This window comes from Notamacropus eugenii, chromosome 6, assembly GCF_028372415.1.
Source record: "Notamacropus eugenii isolate mMacEug1 chromosome 6, mMacEug1.pri_v2, whole genome shotgun sequence".
NCBI lineage: Eukaryota > Metazoa > Chordata > Mammalia > Diprotodontia > Macropodidae > Notamacropus > Notamacropus eugenii.
In genome coordinates, this window is record NC_092877.1 from 95,728,885 (window position 1) to 95,751,622 (window position 22,738).

Genomic DNA, 22,738 nt, shown 5'->3' on the forward strand with positions numbered 1-22,738 from the left:
TCATTATTGTAGCATTTCTAAAAAACCAATTAAGGAGCATTGGCATATAGATGAGTTTTAATACTCCTCTCCACCTCTAGATCCTAAGATTTTAAACACGTTTTCTTCAAGACAAACATTTATACTTCTATGCTCCTGTGGATTGAATATATCTATTGGAGGGATATATAATTGTTCAATTCTTTCTTCATACATATTTGTGGAGTGACAATTAGAAATGTACTGTAACGGCATTGCTGATAGAAAAACAAATTATAGGGATGCTTTTATTTATCCATTGTATTTTTTTGAGAAACACAGAGCCTTGCATACATATGGCCTTATTTATGGGTTGTGTTCCCTACTCCACCCCAAGTGAGGGTCTCTGGCAATTGATGTTGAGTAGTATCTCTTCTTAAAAATTATGAAAACTGAAACATGTTTAGGTAACTTTTCACATCACAAGTTGATGCAAGATTAAAACTAGGTCTCTTGGCTCTTGTCCTGTTGTTCTAACCACCAGTAAACTAGTCAGCAAACAATTATTGAGTATCTACTATGTGCCAGGAACTATGCTAAGCACTGAGGAGGCAAACAGGAAAAAAAAAAGAAATAAATGGAGGGAGGAAAGAAAGAAAGAAAGAAGCAGTCAACAAGGAGCTTACAAGCTTACCATGAGGAGTGGAAGTGTTGGGAAAGGGTGCTGAGCTCCGTCCTTAAATGGAGATTAGAGAGTTCATGGCTCCACCTTCCAATCAAAGGGACAGAGTAAATGAGGTAGAGTACCAAGGCCACTGGGATCTTCCAGGATGACGAGGTTCCTGGGGCACCATGGAAAGCCCCAGGAAAACTCAAGAGAAGTCCCAAAGTCATACAGCCAGGTGAGAAATGAGAAGTCAGACTTCAGTGTCTCCTGATTCTTCATAAGGTCATATTTCTAAATTAAGGAAGCTGTCATTCCAGTATCTTTTATTAGTACTTTCAGTGAAACTGATTTCATGTCTTCCCCAATATAGATGTCTTAAGTTTTCCTCCAAATCTAAAGTTGCAATTCTGATTCTAGCATATGCTAACCTGTCTACTAAAGATGGCAGTTCCAGTCTCCTTCTAAAACATACCTCCAAAAATGTCTGATTTGAGGGGAGTGGGGTGTGAAACAGGAAACATGGTCTTTAAATACTGAAATCATTAGAAAAAAGTTGAGCAATGTAAGATCTCTTTCACCAGCTGTTTCACGAAAGAAAAATGGTATCTCAGTGGAGGGGTATTTCAATAAAATGTACCCATACCTTAGTAACTATTTATTTGTAATGAAAATTATGAATATTATATGAAGGAATAAGCATTTCTACAGTGCCTAGGGCCAGGCACCATGCTAAGCACTTTTATATCATCGCATTCAATCCTCATAACAACCCTTGGAAGTGGGTGCTATCACTATGCATATTTTACAGTTGAGGAAGCTGAGACAAACAGAGGTTAAGTGACTTGCCTGGAGTCACACGGCTAGTATGTCTGAAGCCTGATTTGAATTCAGGACTTACTGATTCCACTGCAGAGATGTCAAAACTGTGGTCTGCAGAACTCTTAAGGTTAAAATGTAATTGGGAAATAATAAAATAAATAAAAATTCAGTACGGCCTAGATAATGTTAATTTATGAAGTTTTTTTCCTGGGAGTTCTCAGTCCCAATAAAATCACAGGTCTAGATGTAAAAATCCTTACTATATCTGTAAATACTACTTGAGAGGCAGCATATGATATAGTTGTTAGAGTGCTGAACTTGCAGTCAGAAGACAGAATCACAGAATTTGAGCTTTGGAACCAACCCTCTAAGGCCATCCAATCCAATCTATAGTCAAAAGGGATCCTCAATAAAACCTATCCAGCAAGTGGTCATGCAGGCTCTGCTGGTAGATCTATAAGGAGAAGAAACCCACCCCCACTAAAGGCAGCCATTCCACTTTTGGGCCATCCTAATTGTTAGAAATTTGTTTCATACTACAGGCTGAAACTGGCCTCTTAGCAATTTCCTGATCCAAGAAGAACAAATGTAATTCTTCCTCTACATGACCACCTTTCAGACTCTTAAAGACAGTTATCTTGTCCCCCTGGGTTCAAATCCCATTCCTAACATATTATCTGATCAACATGGGGTAAGTCATTTCACCTTTTGGTACAGGCATCTCTCAGACCAAGTTGAACAATTGCCGGTCTGCTTTGGTGGAGGGCATTTGGTTCACTCACAGATACTACCCTGGGGGCATTAGCATTCAAATTGTGTGCACATTTTATTGAAATTCTTTTTTCAAATTCTCTTGACCTCAATCCATGTGTCTCCTATGACCAGGACCCCACGCATACACACCCTTTCACGCCCTCTCTCAAGGTTCATTTTCGTTTTCCTCCTACTTTTAAGTTTTGTAATCTGTTCTGTTCTAACATCCACTCTAGAGTCGCCTGGCACAGCCACTGTTCCGCTTAGGGTTCGGAACTCTTGGCGACGTTCACAGTTTTTCTCCCAGTCAGGTAATTGACGTATCGAATAGTTGCACATTTCTTCTGTCGCACTGAGTAGGCATGAGTACCTGCTATGGGGGGCGGTGAATCAATAACGACTGGTGTTTGTTTCCCCTTCTGCTTTCATAGAAAAGTGCTTGTTTCTGGCACACAGTTGGCAAAGAGCTATTTCTTCAGCATTGAATCTCTACGACATTTCTAGACCTTAAAAAAAATACAAAACAAACCATTCATCATTTTGCCAGACCCATTTTGGTTTGGTTTTTAAAACCCTAAAAGAACACCATGTCATTTACTTATGTATATTTTTTATTTTTGTTTTTCGTCTTCTGTTTTTTTTTAAACGGAGATCAGAAGCATTTACTATCCAATGGTAATGGTTCTATTGGTAACTGTGGCACGAGGTCTTTTCTTCTGCCTTTTCTCTGCTTAATAGTTCCCCCTGTAGGACAGGGAGGAGAGAAGACATAAGCCAGAGTACAATGTGCATCACAGAAATTTTCTGTCTTTTCAAAGTAAGGAATAGTTGCTGCCTATAGTTTAGAAACTGGTGCTAATTTATGCAGTAATGTATACATATGTTACATATCAGTCTTACCTTCTCTTGGTGTTGGGTCCACCCTGTTTCTGTGGTCTACTTCATCATGATTTTCTAATGCTCTTGGCTTATGAAAAAGCAGTAATTGGTTTTAACCAGCATAGGAATCTCAAGTGCAGTTCACCAGAAGAAAAAAGGAAATTGGAAGCAATTCATTTTATGTTTTTTGTTTTTGTACAGTGGAGTCTAATAGCAGTGAGAAGTCACCTGCAAGTACACCTGTAAGTAATTGATTTTATTTTTTTTTAAATGTGATATTTATGCTGGCTGAATAGGATACTTGATTTATTTAAAGGGACCTCATTTGCATGTTACCGATCAAGAAAAAGGAAACTGGAGCAATGAATGAATGAAAATAATTCAAAATTTGCAGGATGCTGAAATTACTCATATTTCCAGGAGTCTAAATATGGCAGGCTTTTCATCATTATGCAGTATTGTCATTGTACATATAACTGGTGTACTTCAATTAGAATTGATAAACTATAAAGTGAGCTATTAAAAATAAATAGGAAACAGGGAGCCAATATTAAAAAAAATCTTGAAGTATGTGAACTTATTCATTCATTCAAAATAATTTTTTAATAAGAAAAATATATCTGTGTTGATGATAGAGGGGATCATGGAAGCTTCACCATGAAAAGGTACCTTGATATTCTTGAAAGTGTGCCAGATTTGGCATAAGAGGAATTGGATTCATTCCTACCTCTGCCATTTTCTAGCTCTATGATATTGGACAAGACACTTAATTTCTCTAGGCCTCAGTTTTTTGCTATCTTTGTATTGAGATTTCAAGGGGTCAGGCCAGGAAATGAGGATCCACCACCATGCTGAAAAAAAACCCCTCAAGTATTTGAACTTTTCCTAAAAATTCTATCCCCCTCTCTCCCCTAAATAGACGATCCTCTGCCCCTCCTTTCACTTCCAATCAATTCATAAACCTCTGGCTTGCTTTTTTTTTTGCCCCCTTGTAGCATCCGTGAACCATTCTTATTCTTTCCTTCCTTCCTTCCTTCCTTCCTTTCTTTCTTTCTTTCTGTATTCTTTTCTTTCTCTCTCTTTCTCTCTTTCTTACTTTCTCTCCTTCCCACCCTTCTCTCTCATCTCATCACCATAGATTTGCAGGGGTGGGGAACCTGCAGCCTCAAGACCACATGTGGCCCTCTAGATCCTTAAGTGCAGCCCTTTGAATCCAAACTTCGCAGAACAAATCTCAGTCAAAAGGTCATTTCCAAGGACCTAGAAGGTCATATGTGGCCTCCAGGCTGCAGGTTCCCCACCCCTGAATCTTACAATACTTCCTCAAAGTTTACCTTTCTACCTACTAACTCAATAGGTTCTCTTTCCTCCATGACACTTTTTAGCTGTGGCTATGGCCCATGTCCATCTCCCAGTTTAGAGATTTTTAAGAACAATGGTATTAAAACCTAGCTGAGGCCAAGAAACCTTGGACCCAATGCATGGGCCATTATTTATACTTGTCCCCATGGCTCTGAGCACCTTGATACCATGACTCCACAATCTGGTTAATGTAGAGATGTAGTATAGAGCCTACAGTAATCTGATAGGCATCTGAGAAGCTGGTTCACTCAGTCATGTTTTTGCCGGCATAAAGGCTTGATCCCATGTTGTTATTCTACTTCTAATAGACTAGAATGTTTAGAAAGGGTCTCATGGCTTGTTTGTGATTCTTTTGTACAGGCAAATTGCCCCCTGGTTTTCATTCTGGTGTTAACTGAATTCAGAATCCACCAGATAGATCACGCTTGCTAGCTTGGTAGAGAAGGGACTGAAATGATGTATCTTTCTGAGTTTGGAAAAGAAGTGTCTAAAGAAATATTTCACGCAAGCATCCATGAGCTTGCATGTCTAATGTCCTTTTGGTAAAAAAAAAAAAAAAAAAAAAAAAAAATGAGGCCACCTGCTTTCTCTCCTGTCTAGAAGATAATAAACATTTAATTATAAAATAATGAACTTAGAGTCTCTAGATGTGCTACTAATTATAAGGGACTTTTTAAAAGATAAGCTTTGTTTCCTCTGAAATCCTACAGCTCTGCCTTTGGACCACTCGTGGCATCTATTACCTGCTAGCTTTTAGCATAGTGGTCTGTATACGTGTTTATTTCTCTTACTGGACTACAATTTTCTAGGGGCAGGAACCATATCTTATTCATTTTATATCAGTCGGAGTGCCTAGTACAGTACTTTGCATATGACAGCTTCATAAATGCATTTCAAATAAGTGAACAAAGACCAATCCTGGTGATGTTTTTCTGGTTCTTTTTCATTGCTTCCTCTTTGAAGAGGCTGTAACTGTCCTTCCTAATTGACCAGTCTTTTGCTGCATCTCTCATTCTGCCCTTTATTACAGGCTCTTTCTTGGGGACTGTGATTCTCTCTCCCTGTCTCTCCTTTTCTCTCCCCCCCCCCCCACTCCAGTTACAAGAAATTGACATGATTGATCCATGCCAAAGTTCCCACATAAATTCCACTTGGGTTAGCTGAACTCACTTCATGATTAGCTAACAGAAATGTAATTTCCCTGCTGAGTTCAGCAGAATTTTAACTTTATTCCATGTTTTGTTAAGTTCCATGTCTCTTTGTGTTACTGCATACATAAACACCAGATAAGATTGGTCTGATATATGTGAACTGACCTGGGGTCTTTGTTCTGAATGCATGTACATCCTGTGCCCAGATATATTAACAGATTTTAAACGTCATTCCTATGGGGGATGAAGCAAAAGCTATCTCGTGCCAGGAGCTAATTACTGTATGCATTCATTAACTCATAAAGGGCTCATTGAATCCAGCCTGCATCTTGGAAGAAAACCAGAGTGGGGCAAAATAGAAAAGCTTTTTAACCAACCAGGAAAGGCCTTTAGAAATGTTAAAAACTTCAGCTTCAGCATTTTCACTTGGGCGTTAGACTGTAGCTTAATTGTGTTCATTTGGCCCTGTCTGCTCTTGAGATATATTGCTGGATTCTATCATGGTTTTATTTTTCTAAGCGTTTCAACTTGTGGGCATGGGATCCAGAGGAGGAGCGCCGCCGGCAGGAGAAGTGGCAACTTGAACAGGAACGTTTGCTTCAGGTATGGCTGGGTTTTGCTTATCGGCTGTTTTTTGTTTGTTTGTTTTTAATTCGACTTTTCATTTTCTTTGTGTTTGCCTTCAGTAGTTTTTAATCATAGGATCATAAATTTAAAGCTGGGATGCACCTTAGAGGTCATCTTAGCTCAACCCCTTCATATTACAGATGAGAAAAATGAGTCACAGAGAGGTTCAGTGACTTCCTCTCAGTCACAAAGCTAGTAAGTCTCTAAGGTGGAATTCAAATTAAGTTTTTCCTGACTTCCAAATCCAGTTCTCTATATATTACATACCATGATGCCTTTCAGAGCAAAGTCTCTAAGTGTAAGATTATAGTCTTATCAGTTGACTAATCTGATATTTTATCAATGATCATTACACCTCATTTCATGTTTAGAGAAAACAGCTATTAGCATGAATAGCTATGAAGTGGGGAAATCCACATATTAACATTTTATGGTCAAAACAGGTCATCCTGTTAATGGTTGATAAAATCTCTTCCCCCCTGGTTACTAATCAAATTCCAACCAAGATTGCAATAGAAATCAGTTCCCAAACAGCTGTGTGATAACTTTGGTGAAATGAGTTTATGGTCTCTGTCCAAGTTCTGGTAAAGAAATGTTCTGTTTACAAAAACTCCACTATCCAGCTATGAACCACATCTCTTCTAATAAAAAAAAAAAGTTAGATGGTATTTAATAAAGAAGTCCTGGAAATTCCATACCTTTCAATTCTTGACTTAGTCTTTTCCCCAACACCCACCACAGGAAATGAACATTGAATTTCAGAGGCATTAATTATATTATGTCATTCAGAAAATAATACTTAAGGCAGTTTTAACTTACATTTTTGAAATATTCTTACTTTTAGAAAATTAATTTCAAAACTATTGCAAATAGTCAACCGAATCAAATAAGACTTTAGTTCTGCTTTAAAGGATTTGAAAAGCCTGGTGAGTTTTTTAACTTGGAGCAAGCAGGGGGAAAATAAAACATTTTTTTATGACTTAAAGAAGCAAATGTATTTGTAGGAAAGATGCCCAGTTTTTCTTTAAAATCTGGTTCACTTGGTTCTAGTCACATGCTTTTCTGCTCATAAAATTGATAAGATGGAAAGTGCTTGTCTTCTGGAATTTCCACATTTTATTTATTGGCCTTCTGCCCAGTTAAATGGTAAACATCTACACCAGAGATGCCATAGTGTATGGAAAAGGACTTCTCATGTGCCCAAGATGATTCTTGCTGCAGATCCTCATCACACTTTGCCTCTCAGCTAATAGCTGCCTTTATATCCCTCACCTAGTTTCCTCTTGGGTGTTGGACAGGGGTACTTCATAGAGTAAGAAGGCAGCTAGGTGGTGCAGTGGATAGAGCACCACTGCAGGAGTCAGGAGGACCTGAGTTCAAATCTCACCTCAGACACTTGACACTCAGTAGCTGTGTGACCTTAGGCAAGTCACTTAACCCCAATTGCCTTATCCTGGGTCATCTCCAGTCATCCTGAAGAATATGAGGTCACTGGATTCAGATGGCCCTGGAGGAGAAGTGAGGCTGGTAACCTACACAGCCCTCCCTCACTCAAAACATAGTCAATTGCAAGTCATGTCATCATTTCTCTGATGGCATGGTCTTCCTTGGCAACAAAGAGCAAACATAGAGTAAGAGAAATCTATGTATCTTACCAGCACGCACAATAAAGCTATTCAGGTCTCTTGCTGATCATTGGTCGTCTTGGCTAAGGAAGCGACTGGTTTGTGTTGAATTGTGTCCTTAAAGGATGGATAAAAGCTCCCAAGCCCATAACTCTGCTTGCTATACCTGTCCTTATGTTTGAGATGCTAGGGTCAGTTTTGTAAGCAGAATCTTTGCTGACATTCTTCTAAGACTTCACTGAAAAGTCAGGATTTCAGAAATGGATTTAGTCAGCTGACAATCTGGCTTGCCCAGCACTGCTTCTTCTGGAGCATTAAGAGATACAGGAGTAAGAAAAGTCTTAAAGAATCTAGGTATGTACTTTTCCTACAGGGATGGTAGCTTATGGTAGGAGGCAAAATTGGCGAATGCTCAGTATTCCAAAGGATGCTCAAGAACGATAAAAAGGAATGACTTGTTTTTAATTAGTCACAATATTTGGCTGGAGGTTCCACATTTCAGCATTTCTGCAATGGATAAAGTTCTGGGTTTGAGATCAGGAAGTCCTGAGTTCAAATCCTACCTCAAACATTTAACTAGCTATGCAGGAAACTTACTCTGGGCAAGTTCAGTTTCCTCAGCTGTAAAGGGAGATAATAATAGCACCTACTTCTAAGGATTGTTTTGGGATCAAATGAGATAATATTTGTAAAATTCCTAGCAAAGTGACTACTACGTAGTAAGCACATAAATGTTTATTTCCTTCCCTTCCTCATTCTGCCTAGCCATTGAAGAGTTAGTTGAGGCACCATTTTTAAATTTTAGCTGCAATTTTTTTTGCATCAATTTATTAATTTCTTCCTGGTCAAGACTGCTGGTTAAATATTTCAATTAATTTTAAAGACTTCTTTATACAGAACATTTCTGTTCCCCTATATGTGGTGATTGATTGCAGTATTTCTGAAAACAAGAAGGGCAGTTCTAATCCTGATAACATTTTAATGGGCCATTAAAAAACTTCCCTTAATTCAGAAGTTGTTGAGATCAAAAAATTCCATTTTGGTGGAAAAATATAAAGTAAAAAGAAATCCAGATACTTGGCTAATTATCATTTTATCCACTTTCTGTAAAACCATAAAAGACTTTTTTTTATATATTAAACTACCCTGGTAGCACCTTATTTTTTTTAGATCAATGCCCAAGTTTATATTTGAATATAGAACTCACATATTGCTATAAAACTGCTGCTGAAGTTTTCCAAAGCACATACTTAGTTGTTTGGGGTAGTTAGTTTAAGGCAGATATTTTTACTACATTTTACAGATGAGAAAATTCAGGCTCATAGACATGAAGAGATCTCCCCTCAGGATCACACAGCGAGTAAGGGGTAGAGCCAAGATTAGAGCACAGGTCCTCTTCCAAGTCTACTATTCTTTCTACTGTGCTGTGTTGCCTTTTTGAACAATCTAGTTAAAGTAAACTATAGGTTTGGCTTACTTTTTAGTGAACAATCTTTTTTTTTAACAATATATTCCCATCTCCTCCAGTTTTTTAAAAAATTTATTTATTTTTAGTTTTCAGCATTCACTTCCATCAGTTTTAAATTTTCTCCATCTCCCTCCTCTCCTCCCTCTCCAAGACAGTGTGCAATCTGATATACGCTCTCCATATACATTCTTATTAAAGATATTTTCACATTAGTCTGCGCAATCTCTTCAAGGTGAATTTTAGCTTGTTTTCATTTTTCATAGAATTTTCCACATCCATAAGTTAGGATCCAAACTAGTATTCCATAGATAAGCATGTCTACAGAAAACTCCTAACAGATATAGCTGAATATCCTTAGTATTTTTCTCATCTGCTTGAATAGTGTAAATGACCACAAAAATCTCATCCTGTTTCATTCCATGTCTTCCAGTCAACTTATTACATCTCAGCAAGAGGTAACTTTTGTAGCATATTGTACATAGAATACAGGGTTGTTCATTTGTTTGTTTCTCAATGACTCCCAATGATGTATGAGGTGCTCAGTTCAGTCCATTTTACTGAAATATCCCCTAACAGGAGAGATATCAGAAGGAACAAGACAAACTGAAAGAAGAATGGGAGAAAGCACAAAAGGAAGTGGAAGAAGAAGAACGTAGATATTATGAGGAGGTAAGAAAAATTACTGGGAAGTAGACTGTGAAATGAGCTCGCTGTCACAACTCAGCAAAATCTCGGTCTTCTGACTTGGTTGGTGGATATCTGGCCATCACCATCACTGACAGCCCTTTTGCAAAGGGTATAGAAGAGCTGTCTGGCAGTAAATTCTCCTCTAGACAACAAATCCCAGTAAGTTGGTTCCTCTAAAAATAAAGACAGTTTTGAGCCATAATGGGAGGTTTAAAACTTTCTGTCTCTTAGTGTGTATGTTGTAGCCTAGCCTATGTGTGAGAACATACCTATCTGATTAGGGATTGGTTTGGTTTGTACAGGTGAAGTGAAGAAATCATTTTTATAGCATTATAGTAAGCATGGTGGGTAGCAGTAAAATAATCCAACTGGGATTGTTTTTTATCAAAATTATTTGGATTTGTGTGATCTGCTATCTTTACTTTGTGACTAAGAAGACTGTATGCAGGCACACACTGCCTAACGTCGTTAAATGTGAGATCTGAGGATCCTAGCTTCAAAGGTAGGAGGGTCCTTGGGGATCACTAGTTCAATTCTCTCTTTTTACAAAAAAGATCGCATAGCTGGGGTTCAACTTCAGCAGTTTTTATCCATATGCCACATGGACCACAGGGTTCAGCAAGGCAGTATTAGGGTGGTTAACGCCAAAGTCAGTAAGCATTTATGAAGCTCTTACTATGTACCAGGTCCTGAGTTAAGTGCTAGGAATGCAAAGAAATGCAAAGGACTTCCTTACCTTCAAGGAGGCCAGTCCAAAGAGGATTAGGGGACGAATATAGAATGGAAATGTTGCTGAGGACTACATATTCTTAGGCTGGGAATGGCTAGAAGATAAGGTAATGGGTGCCAAGGGGTACTAAGCTAAGCAGAGCAATCCAAGTGGGGAGTGCTAAGTAAGCTGGGCACCAGGGCAGTGCTGAGTGGAGCTGAACCAGTAAGGGTGGGAAGATAAATGATAAAAGACAAGAGGGGATGATGATGATGATATGGATGCATTTCCATAATGCCTTATGGTTTGCAGAGCACTTTACATACATTAGATCATTTTCCCCTCACAGTAACTGCATGAAATGGTATTATAAGCATCCCCATTCTATAGAAGAGAAAACTGATGATGAGAAAAGTGAAGTGATTTGTGCAGGGTCACACAGCTCCTAAGTGTTGCGAAGCAAGATCTGAACTCAGACCTCGCCTGACTCTTAAGTAAAAGAATCTGGATATATTAGGACCACCCAGCTGCAATTGAAGGCAGCTTGGAAAGCAGGCATTGAACAAGAAAACTGACCCAGCTGTGGAATACTGGCTGCTGAGACTTTTTTTATGATTGACCTAAGACATAAAAAAGTTAGAAGTTTAGATAGATAGATAGATAGATAACTTTATAAAGTTAAAGTGGAGATATGGTGGCACTCTATTAGGGCTATTATTGTAAAATCATTTGGCTGGGACAGTGTTAATATGGGGTATAGCTAGTGTGTTTTCAGTGTTATTTTAACCAGCTCATATTAGATGCAAAGGCCATGTTTTATGCCTAGCATCCTCAGTTCTCATATCATTTATATCATTGTGAATTCTCTCTAGCAACAGCAGATTTTATGTTTAATCTACTACCTAAGAGCATTTTAAATTAGGCTTAGTCTTTAGGGGTCCTTCATACTAATTCATTTGCATTTTGGAAAAAAAAAACCCTTGCCTTATGTTGTTTGCATCCTTTTGAAAAGCTGTGAGGAATAAAATAAATCTTCCCACTTGTTTCCAAAGTTCACTGGTAAAAAGTGCCCTCTTGACATGTACATTTGAATTACCTTTCTCCTTGGCTAACCTTGTTCCTTTTCCTTAGGAACGCAAGATTATTGAAGACACGGTGGTTCCCTTCACAATTTCTTCAAATTCAGCTGACCAGATTTCTACCTCCTCCTCTGTTACGGAAGGAAATGGGCCAGTGGTGAGATTACTGATGGGAAACTTAGGGAAACTTAGGAAGCTAGGACTCTTTCATCCATTCCACAGAACGACTGAAACTGCAGTTTCCACCAGTTTCCATTGTGTGTCCCAGTCATTGCCAGAGGCAATATTATAGTCAAACTCACATTTGTGTACTGCTTGAAGACTTACAAAGGTACTTCCTTCCACCAAGCCTATGAGCTAGGCAGTGCAAGTAGTCATATATTCACTTTAGAGAGGAGAAAAACTGAGACTCAGAGAGATTTGGGCCCATACGTAACACAGCATACGAGAGACTTTAGAGATCCTGCTTCTCCTCATTTTACAACACAAGGACCCAACAGGAAATATATGGAATTCAAACCCAAGTCTTCCAGCCTCAAATTCAGTGCTCTTCTCACTTTATCACATAGCCCATCTCTGTAGAATTAATTTCCAGGTAGAAGGAAGTAAGATTGTCTCTCTCTCAGACTAACTGAAACCTTTTACAGGAGTCTAATAAGACCATGTAAAGGCCTATAGTAATGAGCAAGTCTTCTTGCCATTGTCATGATACCAGGTGCTTGGGATTTTGATGGAACAGAGGGTGTGACAACTACACGTGGGTTCTAAGAAAAACAAGTTCAGTCCCATTCTTGAAATCCTTAATCTGCCTAATTTTTGGATGTATCCTGTGAGGCCAAAGAAAATCTTTCATTTTTACCTATTACTTAATCCCAAAATGCATCCCCTGAAGAATGGATAGAAAAACACCAAATTGCTGGATGAGCCATAATCTCAATCCACAACCCCTTGATGCCTCTGAAATATCAGATAGTTTTGGTGCTGAGGTGCCAATCTTGGAACCTGTCTCCCTTCTCCCTCCCCATCCCCCCAACCTTTTTATGTTGGAAGGGGCAGGATGGGAGGGTTGTTTTATTATCTGACAGGAGCTTTTGAGAGAGCCCCAAATTAAACACTGATGCCACTGGCACAGAATGTAGTTACAGTTCATTCAGACTTAGAGACATCTAGTAATTTTGAAGGTCTTTGAATCGTGGGAAACATGAATGAATAATGATTTGACTTTTATCTCCTGGGTTGGGGTTGCAAGAGCTGCCCACTGTGCTTTCAGGCTCCACGTTTCAGGTTGCCCTTAGCCTCCTTTTATTTCCTAGAATAAGATGGAATTGGAAGATTCTAAAGAGGAAGAAAAAAGGCAAAGACCAGTCTGGGAGGAAGGAAATGACTCGCTGCTGAAGAATAAGAGTGATAATTTAGAGGAAACAAAGAGGTATGAACCTTTGTCCAAACTAGCCCTGCCTTCCGATCTTTGAGAAAAAACTGCCTCATTGTTAGGTCACTGCTTACAGGTTATGATCAGCCTTGAAAAGGTTATTGCAGTGATACATTGTGCTCTTTCCTAACATGTTATAATGACTATCAAGTGGAAGTCCATACCATATTAAGCATAATGAGAGAGCCATTTTTAAACAGGTATTAACAAAGGACCGTACTGATTATCCTAGGCTCCACACATGGCTTTACCTTTTTCTTGTAGTCCCATTGAATGAGTCATCTGATTTCTCTGTTTCTTAGTGACCACTGACCAGCAGCACCAGGGGAAGAAGAGTGGCCTGGTGTCTCTGTGACATACCTTGGCTCCCACTGCCCTTTCACTAGACCACTAATCATAAAAAGCATTAAAGCAGTAATCTTCACATCTTCAGAAGCCTAGCACCAGTCCCCAAGACCACGTCCTCAGGGACAGACTGATAGAAGGGTGATATCACTCCATTCCAGCTCCTGGTCTAAATGAGGACCAAGTGAGCAGATCCTCGCCCCCAAAGCTTCTAGTCTGTTCCACAGGGATTCTAGGCAGCCTGGTTCAATCTACGTTGGCTTATTAAGGAATCCCCCAGAAGCAGAAGCAAACTTTGGAGGATCCCCAGAGCCAATATACCACCTGGAATTTCAGAGCCATCTTAGGCCTAAAGCAGTTGCAGGTGTGGATCAGAATGGCTTCCTTAAGACAATCACCCCATCCAAGCTGAATGCTCATCCTACCCTGAGGAGACCTTTGCAGAACCACCAGAGACCTGGGAATACTCTGCACCCAGCTGGATTCATTCACATAAATATTTTGGCCCTGACTCTTCCAGTCTGTGGTGACAATAGCCAGGTCAGCAGTGACGGCTGCAATGAGAAATGTGTCTCTTGTCAATGCTGAATTTTTCTCACTTCATTATTGTATTGGCTCACATTTATGTAGGACCCTGTGGTTTTCAGAGTATTTTCACGTGCATTCATCTATTTGATTGTGTGAAGTAGAAAAGACAGTTCAGCTTCTCTCTATTTTTTCGTGTTATTGACCATCCCTTTCTCCTTGTTACTCTCTCATGCCTTGGTTTTTGTATGCCCCTGTTGTCTTGATCCTCTTTCTTATCCCTTCTCTCTTAACCACCTTTGCTAGGTAATCATTAGTCTCCATCTCCCTCAGGACTCTTTTTCCTCTAGATCAGGCATGGTCAATCTTTGGCCTCAAAGATACATGTAACCTTCTAGGTCCTCAAGTGGGGCCCTTTGACTGAATCCAAGCTTCACAGAATAAATCCCTTTAATAAAAAAATTTGTTCTGTAAAACTTGAACTCAGTCAGAAGGCAGCACCTGAAGATGTAGAAGGCCACATGTGGCCTCGAGGCCATAGGTTTCCCCACCCCACTTTGAGAGACTGATCCTCTTGATTATACTCACAAGGCCCTGGTCTGGAGGGCGCTAGTATTCCCCAGGGCTTTTGGCTTCAGTCTCTTGGGCTGTCCCCATGAGGATCTGAGAGGAGATAGTGGTCCAGGTTGTCCCCTCCCCGCTCCGACACCCATGCTGCCTCCTACCTCTCTGCTCAGCTATATACATCAGTATTATTCAGGTGATACTGTATAGCCACAGATCTTGATGTCAGAAGGACCACCTTGCAGGTTATTGAGGGGGCAATAAAAAGATGCCCAGCGAATATAAGCAGGCCAAAGCAGACCTCCAGTAATGACTTTCACATGAGAAGTAGCTTACCATACCACCTCAGAATGAGGTTACTGGAAAAGGTGTCCCAGTCACAGAGCAAGAATGATGGATGAGATCACGAATCCATAGGAGTAGTAAGTAATAGAGAGTAAGCATTTTAATGCTGTTTCGTCTGTTCAGTAAGAATCTATAGTAAAAGTGGCATGAGTTGGAATTACCAGACTCTAAAAACCAGCATTTCTGATACCTCCCAATAAACTCTACCACCCAGCAATTATTTCCAGGGGTGCCAAGACTAATCAGAACACCTTGCTAACAGCTGAGTTACATTCCTGCTGATTTCTTTGGGGAGGAAGGGAGCATGTTAGATCCCTGCCTCTAAAGGCTGTTTGCAAATGAGGAAGATTCATTGCTTCTTCCTTCACTTAGTGCTTAACAGGATAAAAGATCAAGGGAAATGAAAAGAGGGAGGCCGCTGGAAGCAGCATGAATTAAGTCCTAGTTAATCCTGCTTTCTGTAAGTCTTTCAATTAACTCTCCTGCCCATTTTTCAAACATGCCAGATTACAAAGGTTGTTCTCTGCTCACATGTTGTCTTCCTTCTTTCTGTTTTAAAAATGTCACATGATTTTATTGTTAGCACTGTACCACCGGTGACCCCAGCCCATCCAGAGAACTCTGTACCAAAAGGAATTCATCAGGACCATCAGTTGTCAACAGTCGAGCCCGGTACACCAGACCGAAGGCTGAACTTAGAGTTATCTCAGGGTAAGAATACAAGAAAATAAATCTTTACTTCTTAGTTTGTAACAAGGACCTCTCAAAAACCAGAACAAATTAACTTCATTGTTTTATAGTGTGTTTTTCTTACCCTTCTTGTGCTAAGCTAAACATTATGGCTCTCCACCATACTAAGAGGCAGCATGAAGTCATGGATAGTGTGTGGATTTGTAGTTAGGAAACATGGGTTCAAATCCCACAAAGACACCTACAGTCTGTGTAATCATGGGTAAGCCACTTAACCATTCATAATCTCAGTTTCCTCATCTGTAAAATGGACATAATGACTTCTCTGTTTCAATGTTGTTATTAGGAAAATGCTTTGCAAAATTCACATATAAATGTGAGGTGCTCTTGGCACAGTTTGCTGCTCTTTCCATTTCCATCTCACTTTTACTTTACTGGGAATTGTGTTTTTAGTGGGGGCATGGAAAGGGCAGGGGTGGGGGTGGAGTGGCATGTGAGCCTGAGGTACCTTTCTCATGGAAATATTCTTACTCTTAAAATCCTATATTTAGAGTTAGAACGAACAAATTAGAAGTCATCTAATCTAACCTCATTTTATTTAGTTGAGGAAACTGATACTCAGGAAGAGGAAATAATTTGCCAGGCGTCATGCAGTTTCTGATTGGCAGGACCTGTTTAAAGCAAGGCCTGCTGACTAGATTCAGTCATTTTTCTGCTAGACCTTTCCTCCTTGATAGTCAGCATACGAGTCAGCAGGGCAGAGCTGAAAAGAGACGCTAGAATGGCGAAAGTACGTAGAGTCAAAATAAAACAAGTTGACCAGATAAACTTTTTTTGGCAGAATAAATGAATTTATTGTAACAGTATCAACATGGATGCCTCAACTGGTAGATTGTGATGTGTGTCTGAGCATTGACATTTGGGCACAACTTATGGACATGTGCTATACAGTCCTTTCTCCAGTGCACTACTCACTGCCTTTTATGTGGCCCACATCTGAGGATATATTTTAGAAGGTACATTCCAGGTTATGTTTGACTTCCCCAAAAGTAGATTGAAATTTTCTTTGAGGGATGATTGAAAAGTTCTTGTTGGTATGCCTGACTTTTGATGGAATTTTTTTTTTTGCTGATCTCTCCACTTCAGACACATCATGGAATCAGCCATGGTCACCTACACTGTCACATGCATTAGAAGATGTGAAACAGAAAACCCTCCCGGTAGATCAAAGCATCAACCATCAGGTTGCCTCTCCCAGTGAGAGAAGGAAGTGAGTACCTAGTAGATTTCTTTTTTTTTAGTTCAGTCACCAAATAGAAAAATGAAGTAAAAAAACAGACCGTGGAGTGTTGGTGTCACTTTTTGTGACTTCCGCCCATTCGCACTAAGATAAGGTTCTGACAGGTGACTGGTTTCCAAAGCCCAGATCAGGCATCTTGACTACTGAAATATTTTACACTGTATTTTTTAATTAAATGCACATAGAAACTAAAAAATGTGAAAAATAGATCTTGAAATAAAATAAAAACTAAACAAACTAAAAACTAAACTAGAAGGAATTGTGGACTTGCTGGTTTGTTTTTGGTTTGTTTTTTGTTTTTTTTTTACCAAAGTAAGTAGCAAAAGATTCAGAAATTATTTTAAGAGGATTAAATCACGTCTCAGAGACTAAGAGTAAAATATGGGTTCAGGAAATAGGAATAGAAGCTCATCTAAGATCTACTCTAATTATATAAAAAATGTCCATCTTTCTGCTTGATCCCGGACCATCTCCAGTCATCCTAATCTAGGACATGAGAAAGTAAGGCTAGTGACTACCCAGCCCTCCCTCGCTTCTTTCCAATTCACTTCCAAGTTATGGCATCACCTTCTTGATGTCATGGTCCTCTTCAAAAACAAAGGACAAATACCAACAATATATTTTTCTGCTAAGATTATGGCAAGAGTTTGCCAGATCCTCTGAGCCATTATCAAAATTTATTCATCTCATATTTGAGCAGTGAGACTTCTGGCAGTTCTAGTAGTTTTTATATGATATTTCTTATAACTTAGCTGATTATTTCACCTGTTATTTTTAGAGTTGCTAATGTGTTGATTCTTACTCAACTTATTTCTTAAATCTATGACAGGTTGCTTTTTTTAGTTGAACGTTCAAATTCATTTCCTTTTTTTACTCTTTCTTTGGGATTTATCTCTAGAGCACATGCCACTTTTTAAAAATGAGCCAAACTTAGGAAATTTCACTATTCATCTTTATGTCACTGATTTTTTTTTTAATATCATGTATTTTAAGGGTATACCCTTTTGACAAGGCAGAAAGTTAGAAACTTTTTTTTTTAAAAACATAGAAATAAGAATTTTAATCTGTTCTATCCATGGGCACTGATTTTATAAGAGGAGAAGGATAACATATTTAAAAGGATGCCTTTGAAATGCTAATTAAATATATGACTAGATTTATTCCTTAGCAGACGACCTCCTCAACATGAGGCTGACCACATGCCTACAGTTCGCCATTTGTTTTCTGGACAGAGTTGTTGGTGGACATTTTCTCCTGGGGCAAGTCACGTTTTGGTATAGAGAATAGTAGGTGCATCTTAGAAAATTTGGTTAAAAGACCTACCAGACAAAAAAAGCACTAGAAAAGGCATCCTGACTTTTCTAACCTCGTCCTATCAAAGCCACATTGATTTTATCATGGATACCAGGCAGAGAATATACTGAGAAGCCTATGTAAATTACAAGGGCTATTTATCTATCCTCTTTTTTTAATCATGAAGAGTTGCTAGGGTCTTTGTTGTTTTCATAGTGAAGAGGTGCTATATCCCATGATTGGCCTTTGGATGCTTTATTTGTCCTTGTTATAATTCTTTATTTCTTTTCCATGTTTCAGGGCCAGCCCTCGTGAGAATTTCAGAGCTGGGCAGTTATCCCCATGCTCTCCTACCCCTCCTGGTCAATCTCCCAACAGGTATGAAAGGCCAATAGGCCCTTCATGGGCTGCCTTGTTTTGTCTTGGATAGCCTCTTAGTGGTGGTTCTTAGCAGCCATTATAATTTTACCTGAATTGGTACCTGCCAGCTTGGTTTGGGGAGTTTCTCCACACCTCTTCAAATACAGGACACCCATTCTATTTCAGCTTCCGATCTGGTACAAAAATAAAGAAAAAGTGAAACATTGAACATTGGCTCTGCTGTTTCCACAAGGTTTTAATTACATTTTATAGAACATCATGGACTAGAATTGCAGGGAATGAGAAAGCGTGTGTAGAATGTAGTTCTGATTCCTTGGAGGCAGTGCTGGTACTTATAAAATCAGAGAGATTCCTTGAGCATTGAAGCAGAACCTTCAGCATAATAGGTCCTTAATAAATGTTGGTTGAATGAATGAATGCCACTCTTACAGAGGCATCGTGCCACTCTGAAATTGTGCCAGGTTCAGGGCAGAAAGCTCAACCAACAGTGAAGTCAGTGAAAGATATCCCGTGGACCTCGTTAGCCAAGTGTCATTTTATCTTCTAATAAGTGAACTGTAACACTATAAGGTGCTTAATAAATGCTTATTGAATTGAACATTTATTGAATTTACTTAATTAAATCTTGAATTTCAGGAAGCTTCCTGTCAGTGCTTGTGACCATCTCGATGACTTAACTCGGTCACCTTTAGGGGCAGTGAACACAACTAGTCATATGCCCTTTTAAAATTTGCATTTTCATTTCTTGGAAGCAGGATGAGTTCGCCTGTCCTGTGTCATACAGAGGGTGTGCAAATGTGTTTTCATCCAGGTCTATAAGCGGAAAGAAGTTATGCTCTGCATGTGGGCTCCCTCTGGGGAAAGGAGCTGCCATGATCATCGAAACACTCAGCCTTTATTTTCATATCCAGTGCTTCAGGGTATGTATTCATTACTTCTCAGTCTAAATAGGATCCCACAGCATCCTTTTTTATCATTCTGTGTGTGGAGCAAACATTGTGCCAGTATTTATAAGATGGATGTGGTTCCTTATTCTACACTGCTGCTGTGTTGCCTGTCCTTCTGTATGTATATAGGCTCATCTCTGCCATCTTCTCATCCCTAGAAGGCACAGCTAGATTTGTTTACCTGGCTTTGCAAGTGTTTGCCCCTACCTAACTAGTGTGTCCCTGAAAGAAATGTGTGCTCAAGTAGGGAGTAAGAATTTCACCCTGAAATACTCCAAAGGGAAAATGCTAGTGTGTTAGCCTCTGAATTTATTTGGAGTCTAAAAAAATTCTTTCTAGTCTCTGAAATTTTGATGAATGAATATTAGGAGCTGTTAGTATCTTACCCAGTTCCCTCAGGTGATAGAAAGTTTTGGTTTAACCCTTGACAATTGAACATGTTGGTTAGTTGCTGTGATCCTAAGTCTCAAAACCATATTTATATTGAGAACTTAGGGTGCAGAGGAGGGTGTTCTTTAGCCCTGTCCTCCCTCATCCCTCTCTCTCTGCTCCTAACTGGAGATAAACAGCATCTCTTTTCAGACTACTGCCCAACATGGACCTAAGCAGAGTGTGTGTTCACTCACCCTCTCTATTTCCAGTCCGTAACTCCCTTAGGTTCAGTTCAGCGACATTTATACCCACTCTGTGCAGAGCATTAGGCACTGAAGAAGTAAGAGAAGTTGAGAAAGGGGACATGCTGTGCCTCATGGTACTTTACAGATAGAACCATAGGGCATAATTAATGTGTTGGATTAAATGTATTGTAGAGAATAATTAATGCGTTGGATTAAATGGGCTGTGGGCTTCTATGGAGGACTGAAAGGAAAAAAGACAAAGCTAATAATGCTAAAAGAATATGTGATAATGAGAGCACTTCACACCGTCTGATTTGGGTGCTTTGTTTATTTGGGGGTGGGGGATGGGGGAAGAAGGTAAACATCATTTCATTGGTATAGAGAGCTTCTGGTAAGGAAACTCCTTCCACCAGTGCAGAACAGTAACTGGGTCATAACTTAGAGTCTTAGAGGGCTTCCTGGTTAAATGAAAGGTCAGGTGATCTTCCAAGAGTCACACAGCCTGCTTCACCTATCACAGTTTGGGACGTGAACTCAGGTCTTCCTGACTCTCAGGGCTATTAACTATCCACAGGAGTACAGCACATTGCCTGTCAATCAACTGCGTATCCACAGTATTGGGATGAATATGATTCTTCCCTAAGATATGTGTATATATATATATATATATATATATGTATATATATACACATATATGTATATATATATATATATATGTGTGTGTGTGTGTGTATGTATGTATATATGCATTTGTATGTGTGTATATATATATCACAAAGCAGTTCATAAAAATACAAGCAGGCTAATTTCAGTAAGAGAACTTCTAATTAATATACAAATCGATTTTTTTTTATTTTGATAGCTTCAAAGAATAGATACTTTTCAAAGGTAGAAATAGTCTAGGAAGGCTAAGTAGGGATTCCAAAATGCTGGGTCCTTCTTTGTTGGGTCCTGGCGAACTTACTCCCTACTCCCTCTCGTCCAATTACAGCAGCTGCCCACCTGACTTAGCCTACATTCTTCCCCTGGTCCCTTACTCAGTGACTTTGAGATACAGGAGGTCTTATTGGAGCCCCTACCCTCTCCCGCCTACTCACAAACCTCCAGGCTACACTCTCTGGACTTTGGTCTCTGGCCTCCCCAGCAAAAGGCTATGCATGAGACAGCCACTCAATTCTCTTCCTTAATCACCAGCACCACCACTAACCCAGTATTGAGAAAATCAGAATGTCCTCCAGTGTCTTTCAACTTTGTTCCCAGGGGGGTTTTAATTAGAGATCTCTATGTGGAAAACCGAAATCTCAGAAAGAAGAGCTTTATATCCCTTGTATCGGATCTCTTAGAGGTTCAGCAAAATCCTGGAAATCTCCTGAGGTCTTATTTACAAATTTTTCCCCATGAAAGAGTCAGACAAGTTTCAGTCAACGCTCTGAATGTCATTTGCTTTATCCAAATCACCAGTGGAGTTCCATTTGATAGGTATGAAGGGGTTCTGCTTTTGTGATGGTTTGTCTGGGAATGACACAAAAAAGTCGATACAAGGATGCCTTTCTCACGTGACTTCCTTCTTGTTTAATGGACAGTGTGGAATCTGCAAAGAACAGCTTGGAGATTCAGTGAGTGGAACAGATGTCAGGATTCGCAATGGTTTGCTAAACTGCAATGAGTGCTACATGCGGTCCCGAAGTAAGTACCACATTCGATCCCACAGATCCTGAGATGCAGGAAATCTCTTGTGGCCATGCCTGCACATTTACTGGCCTGAGTCTCCCCTTCCACAGACTTTCTGCTCAATAAAGTGATGGCTTGTAAACAGAGCTTTATCAGCATCCAGGCAAAAAGAAATTAAATGTTGATTCAATTTAGGAAGTATTTATTAATGTGCTAGGCAATGGGAGGTACAACTCAAAAGCTAGGTAGTGCAGTGGATACAGCACTGGACCTGCAGTCACTAAGGCTTGAGTCCAGATCCAGCTTCAGACACTTACTGGCTGTATGACCCTGGACAAGTCACTTAGTTTCCTCAACTGTAAAATGGGGACAATAGTACGTACCTACCTCACAGAGTTGTATTTGTAAAATGCTTAGTACAGTGCCTGTTACATAGTAAACACTTAATAAATTCTTATTCCTCCCCTCTGTTTCCTGGTACAACATGTACCCAGATAAGAAAATACAAAGTAAATTTATTGTTATAAGGATGAGAGTATGGAGATCACCAAGAGAACATCAAACTATAAAGAAATCCCAAGCCATTTTGGGGGCACCATCAATTCTTTACTTCCATCAAGTCAGTATCCTCGTTGTTCCTCACATGTATTATGTGGAATATGCCCATCTCCATGTCCTTACTCAGGTAATAACCTCTAAGTGTAAAGGCATTCTCCTTCCTTCTCTCCCAGGCCAAAGGTTTTCCTGAAGGAGCATTGCACAACTTTCATGAAGTCTTCTCTAACTACCGAATTCATTTCCGGAATTCCTTAATCACTAAAATATAGCATATGCCTTGCTTTGT

General features: G+C 39.5%; 1 protein-coding gene and 1 long non-coding RNA gene across 9 annotated transcripts in view; one reads left to right on the forward strand and one right to left on the reverse strand.

The window, feature by feature from the left end:
* LIMCH1 (LIM and calponin homology domains 1) overlaps positions 1-22,738 on the forward strand; it is a 371,911-nt gene that overhangs the window by 344,032 nt on the left and 5,141 nt on the right. For 6 of the 8 annotated variants that reach the window (XM_072620596.1, XM_072620601.1, XM_072620593.1 and 3 more), the window contains 10 exons: positions 3,278-3,318; positions 6,109-6,192; positions 9,886-9,978; positions 11,837-11,941; positions 13,098-13,213; positions 15,579-15,706; positions 16,832-16,955; positions 18,579-18,656; positions 19,471-19,579; positions 21,807-21,909. In XM_072620596.1, coding sequence (XP_072476697.1) covers positions 3,278-3,318; positions 6,109-6,192; positions 9,886-9,978; positions 11,837-11,941; positions 13,098-13,213; positions 15,579-15,706; positions 16,832-16,955; positions 18,579-18,656; positions 19,471-19,579; positions 21,807-21,909 — 981 coding nt within the window. Of the gene's footprint in view, positions 1-2,433; positions 2,509-3,277; positions 3,319-6,108; positions 6,193-9,885; positions 9,979-11,836; positions 11,942-13,097; positions 13,214-15,578; positions 15,707-16,831; positions 16,956-18,578; positions 18,657-19,470; positions 19,580-21,806; positions 21,910-22,738 lie in introns of all 8 variants that reach the window. The other 2 variants (XM_072620594.1, XM_072620595.1) reach the window with 1 other exon arrangement.
* On the reverse strand, positions 2,246-13,917 carry LOC140511466 (uncharacterized). The gene is made up of 2 exons (XR_011969564.1): positions 13,468-13,917; positions 2,246-2,703 (listed from the first exon to the last, which is right to left on the reverse strand). It is a non-coding gene; the product is annotated as an uncharacterized lncRNA (long non-coding RNA).